At 34.8% G+C, this 25,853-nt stretch overlaps 1 protein-coding gene across 1 annotated transcript; it reads left to right on the forward strand.

The window, feature by feature from the left end:
• Nucleotides 1-23,616: 23,616 nt before the first annotated feature.
• LOC120184966 (protein BRANCHLESS TRICHOME-like) lies at nucleotides 23,617-24,672 on the forward strand. Its single transcript, XM_039189304.1, has one exon. The coding sequence runs from the start codon at nucleotides 23,617-23,619 to the stop codon at nucleotides 24,499-24,501; it is 885 nt and encodes a 294-aa protein (XP_039045235.1). The 3' UTR covers nucleotides 24,502-24,672.
• The last annotated feature ends 1,181 nt before the right edge of the window (nucleotides 24,673-25,853 follow it).

Raw genomic sequence — 25,853 nt, forward strand, 5'->3', positions numbered from 1 at the left:
TCATTTCAGCTAATTACCTTTTAAATAAGGTACCTCAAAAGAAAAAAGAAAAGACACCATACAAATTATGGAAAAGTCGGAAATGTTTCTGCAAACATTTGAAAATGTGGGAGTGTCTTGCTAAGGTAATGACTCAATCACCAAAGAAAATGAAAATAGGTCTATAAACAGTGGATTGCATTTTCATTGGCTATTAAGAACATATCAATGTGTATTAATTTCTTACGTATGAATAAAAAAAGAGAAAATAACCTCAGTGACCAAAAATCCCATATAATATACGATTTTAACCAACTTTTTCCGGATTTGCCAAAATGACCAACAAAATCGTAATGCGATCGCTAATTCGCAACGCGATCTCCATTATCGCAAATTCGCGTTGCATTTTTGCAATGCGATAATTGAAAATCATGTTGCGATGGTCTACAGTATCGTTGCGATTTTCCCAATTCGCAATGCGAATAAGTAAATCGCAACGCGAATTGGGAAAATCGCAATGCGAATAAGTAAATCGCAACGCGAATTGGGAAAATCGCAATGCGATACTTACTATCGCAATGCGATAATACAAAATCGCAACGAGATACTGACTTTCGCAACGCGATTCTGACTTTTGCAACGCGATTTACATAGCGCCATTCGTATTAACGCATATTTTTTTTTTCAAATTCCAAACACGAATTTTTTCTTAATAAATCGGAAAATGAACCGTCCACAGTAATCGCAACTCATAACCTCAAACCCAAAAACACAACACTCAGTCCCATCTCCATCTCTCACTCTCTACGGCGAAATCCGTCCCCATCGCCGGCGAAATCCCTCACAACCATTCACAGTCAAAAATCCCTCACAATCATTCAGAAATGGAAAATCAACCTCCGAGGGTTAGTTTTTTTTTTATTTTTATTTTGAAATTTTTGCATTATTTTAGGTTTTTCATATTGAGATTGATGATAAGTTTACTGGTAATTTCAATAATAGATTAACCATTTCACTTAGATTTCTTATTAAATTCATTCGATTGCTGCCAATACTGCTAAACTGTTTAGCCTGTGAAGTTAGTATTTGTCTTTGCTTTGTCTTTTGGTTGAAGTAATGCAGAAGAAGAATAGTTTCGAGAATGAAAATCGCAACGCGGAAATAACTATCGCAACGAGATAATCGCAACACGAAATAAAAATCGCAACGCGAAACCAAAATCGCATTGCGATTTTCATTTCGCGTTGCGATTTTCATTTCGCGTTGCGATTTTTATTTCGCGGTTGCGATTTTCATTTCGCGTTGCGATTTTCTCGTTGCGATAGTCATTTCCGCGTTGCGATTCTCATTATCTCGTTGCGATTTTCATTTCAACCAAAAGACAAAAACAGTGTTGCAAATTTTAGTTTCAAGAATAAACTACTATTTATGTTTATTGTTTTGTTTTTGGTATATCTTGACAGTGTAATTTTTGGTATATCTAACTTGGTATGTTTATTGTTTTTTTTGTAGAAATTTTTTTCGGCTTCATTGACATTAAGGAATAAAGTTAGCCTAGCCACTACAATTGCTTCGAAGCTTTCACCTGCACAAAGAAAATTGTTTGAAGAAACCTGCTTTGGGCCATGGCTGAGAGTACAGCATCCGGGTGGAGATGCTAGTTTGACCCATTTGTGGCTTCAGACCATGACTAGCGATCTACCCGACAGTATACAACGTGGTGAGGAAGAGATATGGTTTCATTTTCCACCGGCGTATACTTGTTTTGGGCGGAAGGAGTTCTGCTTAATCACTGGTCTACGATTCGGACACGATGATGTAGGCCGGTACACTCGTCATATCACCCGCCCATCATGGTTATCCAGAGTTTTTCCTGATGAGTCAATAGAGAAGCCGAACTTACACGTCGACGACATGAAGAAATTGTTTAATAAGAAAGATGGTTTTACTCGGATGAATGACGTCGATGTTGTCCGAGTATGCCTTCTACTACTTTTGTATGCCGGCTTTTTAGGCAGAGAGGCCAGACAACCTATTCCTCATGAGCTAATATTATTGGTAGAGGACCTAAATGCATGGAATCTGTTTCTGTGGGGTTCGTATATATAGAAAGCTACCTGGACTAAGTTTTCGTCTGCCTTTGATGACCGCAAAAGTTTGCGGGGCGATGGGTCGAAATACACTTTGTCAGACTTTGTTTGGGCCTTTAAGGGAAGAATTTCTATATAATGTTTTCAAAATTATAATTAATTATTTAACAATTACTAATGTTTGTTATTATATTGTTTGTAGATTTGGATATTCGAGGCTTTCCCCAGCATGCGGACATATGCATTAAAATCCTCAGATGATATTCCTAGGGCTATTTCCTGGAAGAGGAAACGTATGTTGGATTGGGAAGACTTAATACCATATGCGACAATAAATAATGTAAGTTAACACAAATACTATCATATATAAAATAAGTTATTAATAGTAGACGTTTAACTTTATTTTAGTTTTTATATTTTTAGGAGGCCAACACTCCATTAATGAGACTGACACCCACGGAGGCTGAGCTTGCCACTGATTGGTGGCAAGCTAGTCAGCGTTTTTTTGATGGCACGAATGATGAGCAGCCTCCACTTCCTCCACTTCGAGAGCCATTACCTCACCCAGAGCCATCACCTGATCGACCCGACTATACACCTCTACAACGAGAGCCATCACCTATCTCGTCACATCATCGAGTCTCTTCTCCACCATCACCTCATGATAGGCGACCGAAAAAGATGCCATGACTTCTATCTCCCTGTTCTCCACCTCCACGGGGATGAGTCAAGGGAGTTACGTGATGAGGTCAATGCCTTGCGTGAGGAGATTGGTACTCTACGCGATAACGATGGTGCATGGCGTGTGGAGGTGTCTACTTTACGTGGTGAGGTTGCCGCTCTACGTGAGATGGTAGTATCGTTGCAGAATGAGGTTCATACTCTACGCAACGAGGTAAGTTTAAGATTTTCCATATTTAACTTGATGATAAATTTACTCGTAATTTCACTTAAATCAACCATTTCACTTAGATTGCTTAGTAAATTTATTCGGTTGCTGCCAAAACTGCTAAACTTTTTACTTTAACACTGTGAAGTTAGTATTTGTCTTTGTTTTGTCTTTTGGTTGAAAGTTTGAAATATATTTATCTTTGTTTTCACTGTTTAAATATCATGTCTGTTTATTTAGTGATATTTTTATTTAGCGGACCGATAAGGTGGATGCTTTACGTCGGGTTTTTCTTGCACGACAGAGTTCACGCATCAGACGGCGTGCACGTGCTATTAAGTCTCCGTATACCCCAATAGTGCGAAGACACCGCAAGAAGAAGCCCGACTCGCCTATCATCCCTCAAGAGTCCACTCCTATCGTTGAAGAGGCCCCTATCATTCCTCGAGAGTCCCCTCCCACCGTTCAAGAGGCCACTGTCATCGTTGAAGAGGTCCCTCCCACCATTCAAGAGCCCGATTCACATGGCGTCATATGTAGGATTCTTGAGAAACCCTCTGACGTGCCGGACATGATGGATTCAAGTTGGCTCTTGTATGAGTTACCGGCCAGTACCATACCGGTATCTGAAGAGGAGAGGAAACAACTACCGGACACAATTCTGGATAACACCCTTTGGGCTAAGACCGCAGTTGATTTTTATCTACATGAGCGAAGCCAGGGGTGTTTCACTGACATATGCAAGCTCAATGATGATATCTATTTGTTGCTTGATCGGTCTTGGTGGGGCGTAATATTAGGGGTCGAAGACAATGGCTATTTCGATGGAGGGGTAAGTCTTATATTTTTCTTATATTTTCATTTGATTATTTTTTTATAAATTTATGTAAGTTACTAATATATGTCTTTTTTTGTAAAACAGCATATCGATGCGTGGGTGTCACGTCTTCTAATAATTAGGAAACTTAAGGAAAATAAAAGAAATACACGGTATACAATTATGCCGACGTCTTTTAACGCCGTTCACTTAAAGAATCAACGAGATGAATCATTTGCGTTGGGCAATGGACAAGCTAAACTTTATCCTGCATGGTGGGAGGTCGATAAGGTTAGTGTTTATTTTAGATTGAGTTTAAAGGTATTCATAAATAAGTGCGCAAATGAATGAATTATTACTTATGATTGCAGGTGTTTATCCCTGTTTTGGAACGTAACCATTGACTTCTCGTCGAGCTTCAGATCCCATCCCTTAAGGCAATAGTATATGACAGCATGATAAATTACATATCATTGGCTGATTTAAGAGATATTATTAAGGGATGGAGCTCTTATTTGGCTAAATACTTGGATGCGATAAATTATTGGACTCGTTCTGGAAACAAGAAGCCAAAGAAGCTCAATATTACAGTTAGCAGAGACGAGACCGCACTACAACAAACGAAAGGACCCAGAGGGGATTGTGGTCCTCTCGTATGCTTGGCGTTGGACCGTTTGATCACAGGAAGTATAAAGTATCTACCTCCCACCGATATAGATAGAGCTGCAGTAGGCTTGTGGTTTCGACATTATATGGCTAGATCGATATATACGAGACGCTGCCTACCTGCATCCGCGTTATAAAAATGTCCATAAACAATTGGTATGTTTATAGGCTTGTGGTTTGAAAATGTTTGGTTAAGTACCTAGAATTCAATAATTTGCTGTTTGTAGGTTTTAGATGTGTAGAAAGTGTTGTTTAAGCAAATGTTTGGTTTATGCAGGTTAATCTCAGAAGTGAGCTGCGTGAAAATGATGTATTGCTGCAAAAGTTGATTCAATAGTAGAAGTGTTATTTTCTCTAATAATTATTGCTTATTTTTTGATTGTTTAATTGATTTGTAAAAGGTGATTTGTAAAAGTTGATTTGTTTAATTGATGTTAACATAATTCTTATTTGTGCTTGTTTAATTGATTGAAATGTAATGGTTGATTTTGTTGATTTCAATCTGCATTATGTTGAAGGCAAAAAGTACTATCGCAATGCGAAATGAAAATCGCAACGAGAGAATCGCAACGCGAAAATAAAAATCGCAACGCGAAATTAAATTCGCGTTGCGATTTTCATTTTGCATTGCGATTCCCTCGTTGCGATTTTCATTTCGCATTGCGAAATTAGCGTTGCGATTTTCATTTCGCATTGCGATTCTCTCGTTGCGATTTTCATTTCGCATTGCGATAGTAATTTCCGCGTTGCGATAGACATTAAGATGATTGCCTATTAAGTGATAACAACTGGAACAGATCATAGCAATTTTCAAACTCAAGTTACTAATACATGCCTAACTGAAAATGTTAAAAGTTCACACATAAAATCTACATAATACAACGTTTGCATTTAAAAATCACCTAAGTTAACAGTCCCAAAAGGTGAAGCCAGTTGTGATTGGGATTTTAAAGATGATTGCGATTTTGATTGCCTTTTTCTTGACACCATATGAGCTTTGGATTTTGATGATGATCCATATTTTGGTAGAGGAAAAGATGATTGTGATGGCACTGGTGATCCACATGTCAACCTTGTATGACCACTTTCCTTGCACCGACTACATGTCGATCTCTTCTTCTCTTCACCCTTAGGCGGTATACGATCGTGACTTTTTGGTCGGCCAGGTAGCCTTCTGTCCATGGCTGGTGGCAAAACTGTTTGTAAGTCATCTGGTATGTCCCACTCAGAAGGATGTGAAATAGGGTAGACAATCTCGGCATAAGTCTGTCGATATACTTCTGTAGTGTAGCAATCCATAGCGTATGTGCTTGAATCATCTTGGTTTAGATGAAGAGCAACTTTTATAACATGGCCACACGGATAACCAGATGTTTGCCATTTCATACAACTACACGTCCTTGCATTTAGATCGACAAGCCCATTTAAGTTATTATCCAGTACTTCAAACAAAGTGTTTGAACATGGTTCAACTCTCCATGACGTTGACTTCACAACACGTTTCGTTATCTTTTTTTTCAGTCCATGGTGTAACACGATGTTCCAATGTTCCTGTAAATTTAAATAAATAATACTTAGTAAAATATATGATAAGTTACGAATTCAAAGAAATAATACCTGCATGGTTTCTTTTCTTGTAGTACCACTGTTGAATAGAGGCTCGAAAAAACTCCATTAACATAGTAATGGGTAATTTCCGGGAATGACGACTTAGAGCGTTAATTGATTCTGCACTATTAGACGTCATGAAACCATATCTTGCTCCAAGTTGATGTACTCTTGACCATCTTTCAAACCCGGCATCTTCTAGTGTTTGAGCACACTGAGGCAAAACACGTCTTAAACAGTTTATATGCTTATTGAAATACACTTCCCGATAAGCCTTTACAGCCTTCCAGTATGTACATTTGTGCTTTTTTATACCAGCAGACCTTGATTTTAGATTTCTATACAAATGAACACCACAAAGTCCATGAAAAGCATCTGGGAAACACCTTCTAACAGCGTTGTCAATTGAGTTTGCCCTATCGGATATGATTGTCAGATTGCTAATAGGACCTATGCAATCCCTAAGATGCCCCATAAACTATGTCTATGAATCAGAGGTTTCAGATTTGCCAACCCCGTAAGCTATTGGCAATATCCCATTGTTAGCATCCATGGCTACTGCTAATAAGTTTACTCTAAGGTATCGACCTTTCAAATGTGCTCCGTCAACTATAATAAATGGGCGCATGCAAGTAATAAACGAACGAATCTACAAAATAATATACACAAGAAATATAATCATTTAAATGTGAAATGCATGTAACTAACAGAAATGAGTCAACAGAATTATATTGATTTACTAACCGCAGCACCAATGGCGATAAACAGCAACTCAAAGCGTCCATCTCTATCTGTTTTGATATGAGTTACCGACCCAGGATTTTTCAGCTTTAAATTGTGACAATAAGCCGGCAGTTGGGCAAACGATGCTTCTGGCGACCCCCTCAACAATTCCAAGGCATAATATTTGGCTCTCCAAGCTTGAGAATATGATATACTAATCTTGAACCGAGCATTCATGTCAGTCATAATTTCATGTCCCCGATATACCCTGCCATTCAAAAACATTAACTTAGCCAGAAAACCACCCAACACCTTTTTGTTTGCCTGTCTATGGTGAGGAAAAACTTGGGTTCTTGAACATGTATGTTTATCAATAAAAGTCCTAACTTGAAACATTACGCAATCTTTTATCCTCTTTGCAATCATACGCCACATACAGTTTTTGTCAATCGTACACCTTGTTTCGAAACGATCTTTGCTTGATTTGTTAACTTTTAGTTGATAGCCATCTTCCACACATTTCGTATACAAAGCTATCTTCAAGTCTTCCTTTGTATCAAAACAATCATCTTTCTTGATACGAATAACTTTTGTGTAACAATCAACTGCTTTCTTTGCTAACTCTTCTTCCGGTAACTGAAGTAATTCTGGCATATTCCAGTTATACTCCCGTGGCATTTTCTTTTCTTCGGGGACTTTTTCTTCTTCTTTTTCTTCTTCAGGATTATATGAATTACAGAATGGATGTTCAACATGTTCATTCACAGTCGTAACTTCCTCCTCATTATCATCAACAACATCTTCCTCGGCAACGGGTGTTTCATCATCAAAATTCGGGTATTGACCAATATCAAAATCATTACACGCAGGGTCTGTTTCTTCTTCTGAAACATCATCAAAATCCGTGTATTGACCAATATCAAAGTCTGGGTATTGACCAAGATCAAATTTTGAATACTGACTAGTACTCACAATTTTTTCTCTTGGCTCATCATCGTCTAATTGGTCAATACGAAAACCGGAATTTGGTGCTGAAAGTTGATTTGGATTTGGATTAGAGAAAGACTGTGGGTTTTGAGACCCATTTAGTTGATTACTACCCGCTACTGACCCAACAATACTACTTCTAGGTTCAACAACATACAATGTAACATCATCACTTGAAACATTAATGTAAGCAATGAATCGTTCAACATCTTCATTGTCGGTTAACAAATAAACTTTACCATTTCTCTGATAAGATAGCCTAAATCCACTTAGGGGCTCTAAATTCAATTTCTTTGAAACACGTAACATTAGGGTTTCATAAGTTAACTTCTTTAATGACAGTTTTAGTTGAAGATTCATGGGTAAAGGCATATATTGTAAAACACCATGAACATTCTCCCATGACCCTCCAAAACACAAATCTATCCAAACATGATCAACATTAGATGATTTCATGGTTGTAACTAAACAAACGAGATGCGAAACTAAGACATGTTGCCGGATGGGGAAGGATGTCGTTGGATATAGGAACGGATGTCGCCGGAGAGAGTGATAGATGGAGATGGAATGAGTTGCAATTTAGGGATTTAGGTTATGAGTTGTTGCTGCTGCGTATATATATACACAAAAAATTTGGCTTGCGAAAATAAAACCTGTTGCGAACTTTGAAACTCGCATTGTGATTCTGTATTATCTCGTTGCGAAAGTCAGAATCGCGTTGCGAAAGGCAATCATTTGACCATCGCAATGCGAAATGCAAATCGCAACGATAGAATCGCAATGCGAAATGAAAAAGGCAACGAGGATTAACATGCATAAACTTTTAACAATTATTATTGAATTCTAGGTACTTAACCAAACATTTTCAAACCAAAAGGAGTATATATGTTAACAAAACTTGCATTATGTGTATTTTATGTGTGCACTTTTAACATTTTCAGTTAGGCATGTATTAGTAACTTGAGTTTGAACATTGCTATGATCTGTTCAGTTGTCATCACTTATTAGACATTCATTTGACTATCGCAACACGAAAATGGTTATCGCAACGAGAAAATCGCAATGCGAAATGAAAATCGCATTGCGATTTTCTCGTTGCGATTTTCATTTCGCATTGCGATTTTCATTTCGCATTGCGATTTTCTCGTTGCGATAGCCATTTCGCGTTGCGATAGTCTGTTTTGCCTTCAACATAAAGCAGATTGTAAATCAACAAATCAACTATTACATTTCAACACAAATTATGTACACATCAATTAAACAAATCAAGATTTACAAATCATCTTTTACAAATCAATTAAACAATCAAAAAATAATAATAATTCTTATTTCTTCATCAATTATTGAATCAATGAATCAACAACTTTGTGACCCCGTACATCCATTTCACGCAGCTCACTTAAGGATTAACCTGCAGAAACCAAACATTTGCTCAAACAAGACTTCCTACACATCTAAAACCTACAAACAGCAAATTATTGAATTCTAGGTACTTAACCAAACATTTTCAAACCAAAAGGAGTATATATGTTAACAAAACTTGCATTTGACTTACCAATTAACAATGGACACTTTCATAACGTGGATGCAGGTAGGTAGCGTCTCGAATATATTGCTCTAGCCATATAATGCCGAAACCACAAGCCTACTGCAGCTCTATCTCTATCGGTGGGAGGTAAAAACTCTGTGCTTCCCGTCGTCAAACGCGCCAAGCAAAGGAATACGAGAGGACCACAATCCCCTCTGGCTCCCGACGATTGCTGTGGCGCGGTCTCGTCTCTGACAACTGTGACATTGAACTTCTTTGGCTTCTTGTGTCCAGAATGACTCCAATACTTAATCCCATCCAAGAATTTAGCCAAATGAGAGCTCCATCCCTTGAAAATATCTCTCAAATCAGACAGTGATATGTAATTGATCATGCTGTCATACACTATTATCTTCAGGGATGGGAGCTGAAGTTGAACGAGAAGCCAGTGACGACGTTCCAAAACAGGGATAAACACCTGCGATCATAAGTAATAATTCATTTATTTGCGCACTTATTTATGAACACCTTTAAAAAATTTAAAAAATAAACACTAACCGTATCGACCTCCCACCATGCAGGATAAAGTTTAGCTTGTCCATTTCCCAACAAAAATGATTCATCTCGTTGATTCTTCAAGTGAACTGCATGAAAAGCCGTCGACATTATTGTATATAGCGAATTTTTTTTATTTTTCCTAAGCTTCCTTATTATTAGTAGACGTGACACCCACGCATCGATATGCTGTTTTACAAAAAAATACATATATTAGTGAATTACATTAATTTTTAAACAAATTAATCAAAATCATATATAAGACAAATATAGTCTTACCTCCCCATCCAAATAGCCACTGTCTTCAACCCCTAATAGCACACCCCACCAAGACCGATCAAGCAACAAAAACATTTCATCGTTAAGTTTGCTGATGTCAGTGTAACACCCTTGGCTCCGCTCATGTAGATAAAAATCAACTGCGGTCTTAGCCCAAAGGGTATTATCCATAATTGTTTCCGGTAGTTGTCTCCTCTCCACTTCAGATACCGGAAGGGTACTAGCTGGTAACTCATACGAGAGCCAACTCTCATCCATCATGTCCGGAACCGGTGGGGGTTTCTCAATACTTCGATATATTACCCCATGTGAATCGGGCTCTGGAATGGTGGGAGGGACCTCTTCAACGATGACAGTGGCCTCTTGAACGGTGGGGGGAATCTTGAGGGAGAATAGGGGCCTCTTGAACGATTGGAGGGGACTCTTGAGGGATGACCGGTGAGTTGGGCTTCTTCTTGCGGAGTCTTCGCACCATTGGGGTGAACAGAGACGTAATAGCACGTCCACGCCGTCTGATGCGTGAACTTCGTCGTGCAAGGAAAACCCGACGTAAAGCATCCACCTTATCGGGCCGCTAAAAAAAATTAATACATAAATCAGTAAATAAACAGACATGATATTAAACAAAGACAAATATGTTTCAAACTAGCATTGTATTCACCCAAATCATTATTCTATCATAGTTCACAAAATGATCAGATAACATTCCAGAAGTAAGCACTTATATAAACATTTAAAAGGACAACATATATAAACATTCCAGAAGAAGAATAGTTTACTTTCGCAACACGAAACTTAAAATCACAACGTGAAATGACTATCGCAACGCGGAAATGGCTATCGCAATGCGAAATGAAAATTGCAACGACAAAATCGCAACGCGAAATGAAATCGCAACGACAAAATCGCAACGCGAAACACAAATCGCATTGCGATTTTCATTTCGCGTTGCGATTTTTTTCGTTGCGATTTCATTTCGCATTGCGATTTTGTCGTTGCGATTTTCATTTCGCATTGCGATAGCCATTCCGCGTTGCGATAGTCATTTTCGTGTTGCGAAAGTAAACTATTCTTCTTCTGCAAATTGAAACTTGAATGGATTGCATTACTTCAACCAAAAGACAAAAACAAACCAAAAACAAATACTAACAAAAACAGTTTAGCAGTATTGGCAGCAACCGAATGAATTACGAGTATGAAAAATCTTAAACTTACCTCGTTGCGTAGAGTATGAACCTCATTCTGCAACGATGCTACCATCTCACGTAGAGCGGCTACCTCACCGCGTAATGTAGACACCTCAACACGCCATACACCATCGTCTTTGCGTAAAGTGCCGACCTCCTCACGCAAGGCATTGACCTCATCACGTAACTCCCCTAACTCATCCCGTTGAGGTGGAGGTGGAGAACAGGGAGATAAACGTCGTGGCATCTTTGCCGGTCGCCTATCTTGCGGTGATGGTGGAGAAGAGGCTCGATGATGTGACAGAATAGGTGATGGCTGTCGTTGTGGAGGTGTATAGCCGGGTCGATCAGATGATGGCTCTGGGTGAGGTGATAGCTCTGGGCGAGGTGATGGCTCCCGAAGTGGAGGCTGCTCATCAACCGTTCCATCAAAAAAACGCTTACTAGCTTGCCACCAATCAGTGGCAAGCTCAGCTTCCGTGGGTGTCAGTCTCTGTAGAGGAGTGTTGGCCTCCTAACAATATAAAAGCTCAAACAAAGTTAAACGTGTACTAATAATAACTTGTTTATAAACTTATGGTAGTATTTATGTTAACTTACATTATTTATTGTCGTATACCGTAGTAAATCTTCCCATTGCAAGGTTCGTTTCCTCTTCCAGGAAATAGCCCTGGGAATATCATTTGAAGTTTTTATTGCATATGTCTTCATGGCGGGAAAGGCCTCAAATATCCAAATCTACAAACAATATAATAACAAACATTAGTAATTGTTAAATAATTACTTATAATTTTGGAAACATCATATCAAAATTCTTACCTTAAAGGCCCAAATAAAGCCTGTCAAAGTGTATTTGGAACCATCGCCATACAAACTTTTTTGATCATCCAAGGCAGACGATAACTTATTCCATGTAGCTTTCCATAAATACGAGCCCCACAGAAACAGGTTCCACGCATTTAGGTCTTCTACCAATTTGATTAGATCATTTGGAATAGGTTGTCTGGCCTCTCTGCCTAAAAAGCCGTCATGCAAAAGAATTAGAAGGCATACTCGGACAACGTCGACGTCATCCATCCGAGTAAAACCATCTTTATTATTCAAAAATCTTGTCAGGTCTTCTACGTGTAGACTCGGCCTCTCCAGCTCAGGAAAAACCCGGGATAGCCATGATGGGCGGGTAATGTGTCTAGTGTACCGACCTACATCATCGTGTCCGAAGCGTAGACCGGTGATTAAGCAAAACTCCTCCCGCCCAAAACACGTATACGCCGGTGGAAAATCAAACCATATCTCTGCATCACGATGTTGTATAGTCTCTGGTAGATCGCTAGTCATGGTTTGAAGAAACAGGTGTGTCAACATCGCATCTCCACCGGGATGTTGTACTTTCAGCCATGGCCCAAAGCATGTATCCTCAAACATTTTTCTTTGTGCAGGTGAAAGCTTCGACGCAATTGTTTTGGCCAGGCTGACTTTATTTCTCAAGGTCAATTGAGCCGAATAAAAGTTCTACAAAAACAATAAACATACTAAATTAGATATACCAAAAACTACACTGTGAAGATATACCAAAAACAATAATAAACATAAATAGTAGTAGTTTATTCTTCAAACTTAAATATGCAACACTGTGAATTTCGTATTTGTCTTTGTTTTTTGGTTGAAGTAATGCAATTCATTCAAGTTTCAATTTGCAGAAGAAGAATAGTTTCTGAAAATGAAAATCGCAACACGAAAATGACTATCGCAATGAGAGAATCGCAACGCGAAACTAAAATCGCGTTGCGATTTGCATTTCGCGTTGCGATTCTTGGTTGATTTAATAAGCAATCTAAGTGAAATGGTTAATCTATTATTGAAATTACCAGTAAACTTATCATCAATTTCAATATGAAAAACCTAATAATAATGCAAAAATTTCAAAAAGAAAATAATTAAAAAAACTAACCCTCGTTGGTTGATTTGGTTGATTTTCCATTTCTGATTGTGAGGGTGGCTCTGAGAGATTTAGATAGACGGATTTCGCCGGAGATGGGGATGGATTTCGTCGGAGATGGGTGAGAGAGTGAGAGATGGAGATGGGACTGAGTTGTGATTTTAGGTTTTAGGTTATGAGTTGCGATTACGGGATATACTGTGGACAGTTCAGTGTTCCAATATATTAATATTCATGTTTGGAATTTAAAAATAAAATACTTGGCCAGGATACTAATGGCGCTTTGAAAATCGCATTGCGATTATGTATTATCGCGTTGCGAAAGTCAGTATCGCGTTGCGAAAGTAAGTATCTCGTTGCGATTTTGTATTATCGCATTGCGATAGTCAGTATCGCATTGCGATTTTCCCAATTCGCGTTGCGATTTACTTATTCGCATTGCGATTTTCCCAATTCGCGTTGCGATTTACTTATTCGCATTACGAATTGCGAAAATCGCAACGACACTGTAGACCATCGCAACGCGATTTTCAACTATCGCATTGCGAAAATGCAACGCAAATTTACGATAATGGAGATCGCGTTGCGAATTAGCGATCACATTGCGATTTTGTTGGTCATTTTGGCAAATCCGGAAAAAGTTAGTTAAAATCGTATATTATATGGGATTTTTGGTCACTGAGGTTATTTTCTCATAAAAAAATCCTTATATTCATTAGAACATGATAACGAAATCAAAGAATGCATCATTATTTGAAAATATTTTCCCTTATAAATCTAAGGAGGTTGATCAAAGTTCAATAAAATGAACTTTAGAGACTAACAATGAAGATCATCTAGATAATCAACAAGAATTTGGAAGTAAAACAGAGTCAAGAATGACCAAATGGGTAAAGATGGAAAAATCCTTAGGACCATAATTCCTAACCTTTATGTTGGAGGTTGAACCTCAAACGTATAGAAATGTTATATGATCTTCTGAAGGGACCTTATGGAATAAAACCATTAAGAGAGAAATAGATTACATCATGCAGAACCATACATGGGAATTAGTGGATATTCCTTTAGGGATTAAACCACTAAATTTTAAAAGGATTTTCAAATGGAAAATGAAAGTAGATAGAAGAATTGATAAGTACAATGCTAGATTGGTCATAAAATGATACTGACAAAAGGAAGACATTCACTAATTTGATACATACTCTCTTATATTAAGAATAACATCCATAAGAATGGTACTCACAATTCGCTTTGTGATATCTAGAAGTACATCAAATTAATGTTAAAATTGTTAGAGTATGACCAAAGAATAATCATGGGATTATTGTAATGATATATTTTCTTTACTATTAATTGAATAAAGGCATTCTATTATTATTTTCAGTTATACTTCTGTGTCTTAAATAAATTGAAAGATAATTAAATCCATATAATAGTATGATTGTTGTTAAAAGATTGTTAGTCGAGTATTGTTATGGGCATGGATAATAATAATATGTTCAAGTCTAACATGTAGTTTATTGATGACAACAAGTTGGTATTAACATAGAGATATCAAAATTGATACATTAGTATATTGTTAGAGAACAACATAATGAATTGGCTCGCTATTAGAATATGTCTAGGATTATTATGTGACGGTCAAAATATTGCTCATGGTGATGACTACATGTATGATCCTCAGACTTTAGATCATTGCTATCTCAACATATATAGTCTTATTTTTTGATATAGTTAAACATTCTCCATAATTGGATGCATTATAAAGACTGATGTTGAACATATCACGATATATGTTGTGGGGTGTGAATGATCAAGATAGGATTTTCATTCTTACATAATAGAGCTATATCACATGCCACTTGATTAAATGAGACTCGAAATGCATGGCCATGCTTGAACAAGTTGATATGAGGTATCACAAGTTGTTCCTTTATCATAGTCTACTATAGATATCAAGAAACATTAGATGATCTATACAAGTGTAACTATTTGAGGATTTGTGCCTTATCTAGATATAAAGGACAAAATGATATAATACATAAAAAGAGTTAGTCACAAAGAGGTTACGTCGAATCATGACTTCTTGTTACTTAGGTGAAAATGATACATTGCTAGATGTCACTCATTGTTTGTAATATTAGAATGGTTGTAATAATTACTAGTAATGTTATAGGAATCTACAGGGTCACACTCTATGGTTGAAATGAGCATATATTAAACGAGCTATACATGTACAATTTTACTGTACATGTATAAAGTGTATAATAAATGTTAATATATATTTGATATATATATATATATATATAATTTTAATTATCCTGAATATACTAAATATTTATTAAAAGAATATAATTATGATAATTATAATCCATTTAATTAATATTTAAATTCAGATAAAGAAAACCCTAAAGGTTAGGATAAATGTGATATAAAAAGAAAAGGGAGGGTCTAGTAGTTGTTGTACTTCTTTGACAAAATTTCTCATAACAATTTTGAGAAAAGAAATTTTTTCCCAAATGGGTGAACTGAGTAGAGGCTGAGACCATTTCGTAGAGGGTTAAAATTCAAACTGGTCGTGAATGCAATGACATTTTTCTTTTATTCCAGGAACCCAAGGTAAATCACACATCATTTCCTCTCGAATTCAATTTTCGTGCATGGATTATTGGTGAGATCGTCAGATTAATTTTTCGTTCTACCATGGGGTGTACTGACGATCCCAACAAAAATAAATTTCCTAAATGGGGACCTTGACGAAGAAATATACATTGAATAACTCGAGGGTAATGTATTTCTAGGTCAAGAAAATAAAGTTTTTAGGTTAGTGAAGACTTTGTATGGACTTAAAAAAGAACCAAAACAATGGCATGATACGTTTGATAGTGTCATTGTGACAAACGACTTCAAGATAAATGAGTTTGAAAAATGTGTATATCTCAAAACTACAAACATTAAATATGTTATTCTATTCTTGTATAATTATGACATACTCATTGTTAGAAGTAACAATGAAATGGTAAAATGTACCAAAAACATGTTAACTTCAAGATTTGACATGAAAAATATGGGATTAACATATAAGATCATGGGCATCCAAATTAATAAGTAATCTGAAGGCCTCATATTAACTTAGTCACACTATGTGGACAATATTCTTGAAATTTTACAAGGATGATTCTGGCATAGCCATAACTCCAATAGTCTCTTGTTCACATTTGTCTAAATATAATGGTAAAAGTGTTTACCATGTGGAATATGCAATCATTATAGGCAACCTAATATATCTCATGAGATGTACTAGACTAGACATTGCTTTTACTATGAGCAGTCTAAGCAGATTCATTAGCAATCCAAGTAAAAACCACTGGAAAGTGATAACAAGGATACTAAGATATCTTATATATACTTGGGATTATAGTTTGCATTAGTCCAAATATCCTACTATCTTAGAAGGATACTCTGATGCTAGTCGGATATCTGATATTCATTATACCAAAGGTACAAGTGGATATGTATTCACTTTAGGAGGAAGAGTTGTGGTTTGGAAATCCTCAAGACAAACAATTATAACTAGATTCACAATGGAATATGAGTTTGTAGCTCTAGAAAAATATGGAAAAGAAACAGAATGGCTTCGGTACTTTCTTAAAGATATTTCAAAATGCCGAAACTTGTGCCCACAAGATGCATATACTGTGACGATCAAACAACAATTTATAGAGCACATAATTTCATGTATAATGGTGCATTGTGGCATATACATCGTCGACACAATACCATTAGAAAATTGATCTCAAATGGAGTTATCTCTATTCATTTTGTAAGGTTAGAAGATAACATTATGGATCCATTAACCAAATGCTTAAATCAATATCAAGTTGTCAAAACATCTAAAGGAATAAGATTAAAGTCCATGAAATTTAAAGACTGTGAAAAAAACCCTATCTTATTAACTAGAGATCCCAAGATCCATGTTCAAAGGGACAACTTAATTGCAAAAACTGTGTATGGTCTCTGTGGAGATTTTTTTATCTCAAGTGTGCTCCTATGATGTAAACAATGATCAAAGTGGTATAGACTAAGCAAAGCTTTTTATGACCATCTTGTGCTTCGGTGAGCCGAGCAACTTAAGTCACCTATGTGAGAGTGAAGTGGGGTCACTTTAAGGAGAATATTGGGCATATTTCTTTTAAACTCTTACAGAACCAAACGATGTCCATGGCTTTAAGAACATACCCATGAGAACTAATTCTTGTTAGAGGGATAGAGGGATAGTTGTGTGAAGTATGTCATCATTTACACAAACAAAAGAATAGTTCAAGGACATCGTATCTACAGTTTAGCCAATAAAGTAAATATATTGTCACAAGGGAAGGTTCAAAGGATGACACCTACCAATCTTATACAACTGTCAATCGTAGTGTCTATCACCACACCAAGTCAACATGTTTTTGATAAAATCATCAATTTCATTCATGTGTGGGATTGTTGGGAAAAATGTGAATTTAATTGATGGATTGAATATTTATATTAAATTCATGTTTCTTTTAAGTATTGTAAATTAAAAGATATTATTTAATTTAAATATTAGTAGGATAATTATTATTTTTTGAATATGTCAAATTAAAAATGTATTTATTATCTATTTAACTTTCAATATTAAAAGATAATTGTATACTTTTGAATATTTCAAATTAAAACAATATTTGTTTAAGTTTGAATAGTAAAAGGAGTTTATATCTTTTGAATATTTCAAATTAAAAATATATCATTATCTTTTTAAATTTAGATATTAAATATATCTGTTTGGAGAACAACTCTCTTTAAAATCCCTTATAAATACTTAGCAAAAACTGCTAGGTTTTTTTTTATCTCAGAATTCAAGAACTTTTACTTTCTTTCTTAGTTTTTCGTTAATAGACGGAGGCAAGTATAGTTCGTGATCACAAAAGTTTGTGCAACTATTCGTTGATCATTTAGTTGTTGAATCTTGACAGACAAGCGATCAAAAATCTCAAGGACCAAAGGAGTGGCCGGAAATTTGTATTATGAAAACTGTGTAGCGATATGTCTCAATTGTTTCCTATCACAATGTCAAAATTAAAGAGTATTTTTCCTTCCATTTATTTTGTTTTATTTTTGAAGAAAATTGATTTCTTCTATTTTATTTTATTTCAGGTTCGATTTCATCTCGGATTATTATTTCGCAAAACATTAATGAATGAAGTTCAAATATTATCTTCTTCAACTATTCTCCTCAACTAATTCTATTTATGTTTCATCTCTCGTTCCTTTCTCTGTTTATTTTCTTCTTTATTCATCAATCATTAACTTTTCAATGATAATATTGAGTTTCTATTACGGTATAGATTATTTTCTGACGAAGTTCCTAATGTTTTGATCATCTTAGACCTAATTAAAAGATTTATTTCAGATCAATAGCGTTGCCGTTAATCTCAATGATGCAATGGTCATTCAATCTTATGCGTTCTATAATATCGTATGGAAATAGTTGCAAATCAAATTTCTACTAATTTTGGTGAGATCATTCCTTTTAACTTAGATCAAGTTCATTATATTTATTCTTGTTAAAATTCTAGGATTTTTACTTTTATCCGATTATTCGTTTCTCCGATTACTCTTTTCTCCGTTATTTTCGATTGTTGATTAATTGGTTGTTTGTATGATTTGAGTGTATCGTTGCTCCTAGTTTTGATTGTAGTGATTCTTGTTATTAAGGTTCTTCTGCTTCTTTTTGTGATGATTCTTGTTGTGTTTTCTCTCTTTTTCATGGCTCAGTCAGGATCTAAAAATGTTTCGCCTGAGATTACTCAAACTTCTATTAATAGCTGAACACAAAATCGATATGTAAGTTAAAAAAAAAATTCTCTTTATGGCCTCAAGCAAGCACCAAGGGATTGGTTTGACACCCTTAATGTCTTTTTGAGCACAAAGTAGAGATTTGTGGCAGTCAAAACAAACTCTTCTTTATTTATCAAAAAAAAAAAAAATTGGCAACAAAGTATTATTAATTGTGTATGTTGAGGATATTAGCATCACAGGAAACAACACAACAGAGGTAAATGATATTGTAGATCAAGTCAACAATGTGCTTTCTTTAAAGGATTTGGGAGAGTAGTTTTTTTTTCTTGGCATGGAGGTGTACCATTGCTCTACAAGGCTTGTGCTAAGTCGGAAAGAGTACATCAAGGAGCTTTTGGTGAAGGCTGACATTGTGAAAATGAAGCCAACACATCTTCTACGATGGTTACTCCCAAACTAAGAGCTAATGATAGGAAGGCTATTGATGATGCTCAGCTCTATCGAAGTATAATTAGTGGGCTACAATATGTGTGCCTTACAAGGCCACACATAGCCTATACTATCAATAAGGTGAGCCAATTTATGAATAAGTCACATGATGGACATTGGGAAGTTGTAAAACACATACTAAGGTACTTAAGTGGAACTCTCTCCCATGGACTGGTTTTCAAGGGAGCAGATACATTCAGTCCGATTTGTTATGCAGATACTGACTAGGCTTCTTTTGTTGAAGATAGAAGGTCTACAATACGTTATTGTATATTTCTGGATCCTAGCCTTGTTGCTTGGAGTTCTAAGAAACAAGCTGTTGTTTCAACGTCAACTTCTAAGGTTGAGTATCGAAGCCTTACGAATGTTGTTTTTGAATTGGTCAGAATAGAGCATTTGTTGAAAGAAGTCGGGATTCATTTCTCTTGGGTGTCAATTAATTGGTGGGACAATACATCTACTGTGTCAATGGCAGAAAATTACACTCATCACGCTAAGATCTAGCATGTGGAAATCGATTATCATTTTGTTAGATAAAAAGGTTCTAACTGGTCAGCTAATTGTCAATTATGTTTCGTCTGTTGAACAGGTTGAAGACATTATCACTAAGACTATTCCTCCATCTCTGTTTCAATCCATGAGAAGCAGACTTTTAGTGTCTTGCATGTTGTTGAAATTCAAGAAGGAGAAGAAATGGAAAAATGATAAGAGTATACGCTATGTAACTGAAAGTGGTTATTTATGGTGTAACAACCTTGGACTTAACTATTTGTTAGATCATTGTAAGGGTGTGTTTGTTTTCCGTAATTGGAATTACGAAATTAGTTTTCCCCGAATTCCCGGTTTGTTTCACGTAATTCATTGTTTTCCCGCGTTTGTTTCACGTAATTCGTTTTTCGGAAAATGTTTTCCCGTGTTTGTTTCACGTAATTGGTTTTTCGGATGTAATTCATTTTCCTAGTAACAGAATTTTCTTTGTGTTTTCTGTAAAATGACTTACTGATTCATTTTCCGTAAGTTATTTTCCTTTAAGTAATTTTCTGAACTTTTCACTTCAAAGAATAAATACTTAAAATAATTTTATTTTATGAATTTAATATTAATAAAATATTTTAATATCATTTTCATCAAAATATTATTTATTTATTTATTTATTAATATTTATAATAATATAATATTATATTTTTAATATTATATAAATAATCAATTATATTATAATAATATAAGTTATTATATTTTTATTTTAATAATATATAATAAAAATTTTATATATTTAATAATGAATAATATTATTTATATGTTTAAATAATATTTTAATAAAGATATTTAAAATATTCTAATTAATATTTTTAAAATATAATATAACACTATTACTTTAATAAATAATTAATATAATTTATAATATTTTATTTCACTAAAATATACAAAAATTAATATTTTTATTAATAAAATTATAAAAATAATATTTAATAATAAATAAATTATTTTAATATTTTAAAATAATAATATTAAGTTTTATGATAAATAATATTATTTATTATATTTAATATTTGTAATAAATAATTTTTAAAAAACTCTCCAACTAGTGGAAAAAAGGTTTAAATAACATCTTCTAAACATCATAAAACGTTTTCCAGATGTTTTTCAGAAAAATGTAATTCATTTTACAGAAATCATTTTCCAGAAATGTAATTCATTTTCCAGAATTCAAATTCCAATTATTCATTTTTCAGTTCCAGTAATTCAAATTCCAGTAATTCATTTTCCGAAAAACCAATTACAGCCAAACAAACAAACCAAGTATCACATTGGTTCGTTTATACTATTTTAATAAATAAAGTCCAGATGATATCTTTTTCAACTATATGCCTTAACTAAGTCTATTTCTGTTTCATCTCTCATTCTTTTCTCTCTTTGTTTTCTTCATCAATCATCAATCATTGAATCTCAACGATAATATTTAGTTTCTATCGTATATCAAAAAGATGATGCACATAAAAAAAGAAATAAGTACAAGAATCTTACCACAACTGATCGAATTTGTCACTATTTAGTCTATAGCCATTTAGAAGTCGGAGATAAAATGCTTGCGATCAAAATCAAAATCAGTTTAGGATTGATTTCTTAGTCACCTGTTTGATTTGCACTTACATCGGTCTTCTTCAACAACACGAATCTGACTACCGGTGAAGATCAGCGAGCACAATAGCTGCGTAGCGAAGAATCACACATAACCTGAATCTTTCGGCGAATGATATCATGGTATGAACTTACACCATACTACTGATGAAAGCATATTACTAAAATAGGAAAAATAATTAAGAGCAGACTCATATTTGACTCGTCTCAAAAGATGCACAGGCCATATACTATTTTTCCTAAACGAGACCCTTAAAATATTTTATAATAAGGTGAAATTGTAAAATATCAAAATCTATTATATTACGATTATTTCTTACAAAATAAAAAGAATTTTCAAACATATAAAACTTAGACAATATCATAAAAAAACTTTATAATCGTGACATTTATTTAAAACGTATCATCTTCTTAACATTCTTAGAAACAAAATCGTGATTTTTTTTTCTAAATTGTGGGACTTTCAAAGTTTTGGGCCTTTGCCACACTTATAAATGAATGGGCCTGGTTGAGAAAGATGCACAAAGGAAGAGAGACAATACTCAACGTTTTATTGATAAACTCGTAATATCTCAAGAGACACCAGTTAGTACTTATACAATATTGTACGAATCAATTGAGATTATCACTCTAACAGACTCTCCTAACCAACTCAGCCAACTCATAACTAATCGACTAACGGTGTAGTCCATACTACAGAAACACCTAAGAGAACTAACCAGCAGTCGTTAGGTTAGACTAACAACTAACATATGAGCTACAGTTACACTTATAACACATAATTCTCAGCTCGTTTTATTTTTTTATGCTAAATATGTGTGTTTGAATATTATTATATTGGCAGAAAGTCCCTGGTCCTTAATGGAGTTTACGCTGCTGTAAAGTAACATTGATCGATCACTTGCATCATTCAATATGCATGTGGGGCTGTGTTTGGCTGAATGATTGCTCTGACATATGCCCATGGTCCTTTAGTTATTGAATTCCTGTGGTGGTAGGCTACCCATTGTTAAAAACTGGGGATGAAAAAGATAAAGATGGTAACTTGTACTGCTGTAGTTTTTTTTAAAGCTTTCCATCAGCAATTACAGTTTAACAGTTCGATTTACTGAATAAAAGCGTGTGTCAGATTAAAACAACATTATTAATTAGGTGTCATAATCTCAATGGGGCACGTAATTATCGATTTTAAGGACGCAAAAATTGTTATTGAAGTTAATTTGGAGAACAGTGGAAAAATAATCCAAACCATAAAACAAAGAAGCTTAACAATGAGATGCATGTACATTGTTGGCTTTTACAATCCGCATCTTGAAAGCAAAGTTGCACAATAAATAATGGAGTTAATTGCATCGTATATTTTCAAACTATAATCTTTATTTTAAATTGGTCTTTATTTTGAACATTTTAATTTTATCCCTAAATTATGAGCATCTTTCTAAAATGATCCCCCAAGCTTTTGAATATTTCAATTTCATCCCTAAATTCATCCAAATATGTAATCAATTTAAACCATAATGTATCCTAAAATTTGTTTCTTCAAACATATAATAATATAACTTGACCTAACGATTTTAATAACAATGAATGTGAATAGTATATACGTACAGTTTGGGGATCAATTTAGAATGAAGATTATATTTTGCGGATGAAATTGAAATATTTAAAAGTTTGAGGACTATCTTAGAATGAAAGTATAGTTTAGAGATGAAAGTGTAACCTTTAAAAGCTTAGGGGTCAATTTAAAATGAATGTTATATTTTGAGGACATATGATGCAATTAAATCTAAATAATGGGACTACCAGCTTTACTTTTCTTGACAGGGAAAATCCCAATTGCAATAAAGAAAAGTAGAAAAGCAAAGAAAAAGGTTCAAATAAAATGAAAAGAGAAGATATGGAGGAGGTGATGATGATGACGATGATCAGAAGCTCTAGCAATCAAAGCAATGCAGATTTTCCTCAAGAGCAAGAATTCATCAACACTGCCACTTTCCCTCGCTGGAAACTTTACGAAAATCCCTTTTATTGTTCACCTAATCATCAACAACAACAGCAACCATGCCCACGTAACAAGCGTTTACATCGACTAGGCCTTCCTGTTTCTGCTCGGAAGATCGCTGCTTCTTTCTGGGATCTTACCTTGTTCAAACCAGTTATGGATTCTGATCTTGATATAGCTCGAGCCCATATCGTTGAGCTGAAAGCTGAGTTAGAGTATGAACGTAAAGCTCGTAAAAAGGCTGTGACCATTAATAAGAAATTGATTAAAGAAGTTGGTGAGGAACGAAGGGGAAGAGAAGCACTGGAGAGAGTATGCGAAGAGCTTGCAAGAGAAATTTCATTGGATAAAGCAGCCATTGCTGGAATGAAGAATGAGGTTGATGAGGAAAGAAAGATGCTAAGGATGGCTGAAGTTTTAAGGGAAGAACGAGTTCAGATGAAGCTGACTGAGGCCAAGATTCTCTTTGAGGAGAAATTGTTGGAATTGGAAGAAACGAAACGCATGCAACCATCATTTACTGCAAATCTTTCAGGCAAGTTTTCAAGGTTAGTTTTTAGCGAGTCATCATCATCTTGTACTTCATCAATGGAAATGCAGCGAAAAGCATCTCCAGAAACTCGGAATCCTCACATAAGGAGAGGGATCAAAGGGTTTGTCGAATTTCCTCGAGTGGTTCAAGCAATTGGATCAAAGAGTAAGCATTGGGGTACGAAGCTGGAGTGCCAAAAGACTCAACTAAAGATCCTACTTAAGCAGAAAAGCCCCATCCGATCAAATAGTCTCATTACGAGTTGAGTTTATCAGTTCTCTCCTTCAAACACTATATTCTACAAGTTATTCGACTTTCTGTTTTTGGGGTTCAATTCTGTTTCTTCTTTTGAGTTTTGTTGTTGAATTGTTTCTGCAAATCGGGTACTTACGCGTAACCCAAAATATCCTGTTCTTGGAAGATGTTAAGAAGTAACGGAGTAAATATATGCTTTGGTTTGTAATTTGCTGTAAGGCTGTCTGTATACTTTTCAAGAATTTGTTTTCGGTACTTTAAATGAATCTACTATTTGGTTTTAATGGTTTAGGTTAATCTATTTTTTCTTTGATAATTCAAATCCATATAGTAAATTCCGTACTGTTAACATAAAAGGTAAATTATGTTTTTAGTACTTAAACTATCAGTTTTGGTCTGTTTTAGTACTTAATTATTTAATTTTTTTCAAAACCATACCTAAATATTAGTTTTTATTTCATTTTAGTACCCGTTAAAAACTTAACGTTAAGTTTTGAATTTTTTTTGAGAATTTAGGTACTAAAACTGATATTTTAGATACTAAAAGAGTTAAGTTTTTAGCGACGAGGTATTAAAATGAAACAAAAACTAAACGTTAGGTATGGTTTTGAAAAAAATGAAAGTTTAGGTACTAAAACGGATCAAAACTGATTATTTAGGTACTAAATGTCATTTACCCTAAAATAAAATATTATTTCTTTTAAGGATTGCATGTTGTCAATAAACTTAAAAAAGGGTAAAGTGTGTATTTAGTACCAAACTATCAATTTTGGTCCATTTTAATACCTGAACTTTTGTTTTTTTTTAAATCATACCTAACATTTAGCATTGTTTTAGAATCTCGTCATTAAAAATTTAACGGATTGATTGACATGGTATAACTTTAGTGGACGGACAACTAAATTGAACGGTGGACCATGAGAGAATAACAAGTTGACCAACATAGTCTAGCTTCAGATCTATTGGATGGTTGCGACGGAGATCAGAGGATGAAAAAGTTAAAAAATCCATCGTTGATTTAGCGAGATTATGGCATTTTCGGTGAAATGGAGGTCGAAATTACGTTCAAAGCTTCGAAAAGGTGCAGGCTGAAAAGTTTGGGCTTCATCAGCCAAGAAATGCATTGAACGACTACTATAAACGTGACGATCGCCAAGCTCGTTCGTTAAGTTTTTAACGACGGGTACTAAAATGAAACAAAAACTAAATGTTAGGTATGATTTTGAAAAAATTGAATTTTAAGTACTAAAACGAATCAAAATTGATAGTGTAGGTATTAGTATAATTTACCCAAAAAAATCAGACAAGATAGTAATATCCGTGGGCGGTGGAACAAAATTTAGATAATTTAAAGGATAAACTA

This window comes from Hibiscus syriacus, unplaced genomic scaffold (genome assembly GCF_006381635.1).
Source record: "Hibiscus syriacus cultivar Baekdansim isolate YM2019G1 unplaced genomic scaffold, ASM638163v2 tig00112981_pilon, whole genome shotgun sequence".
NCBI classification, from domain to species: domain Eukaryota; kingdom Viridiplantae; phylum Streptophyta; class Magnoliopsida; order Malvales; family Malvaceae; genus Hibiscus; species Hibiscus syriacus.

What these genes read in the sequence shown, in the direction of transcription:
- LOC120184966 (XM_039189304.1), top strand. Translation starts at nt 23,617, where the DNA reads ATGACGATGATCAGAAGCTCTAGCAATCAAAGCAATGCAGATTTTCCT.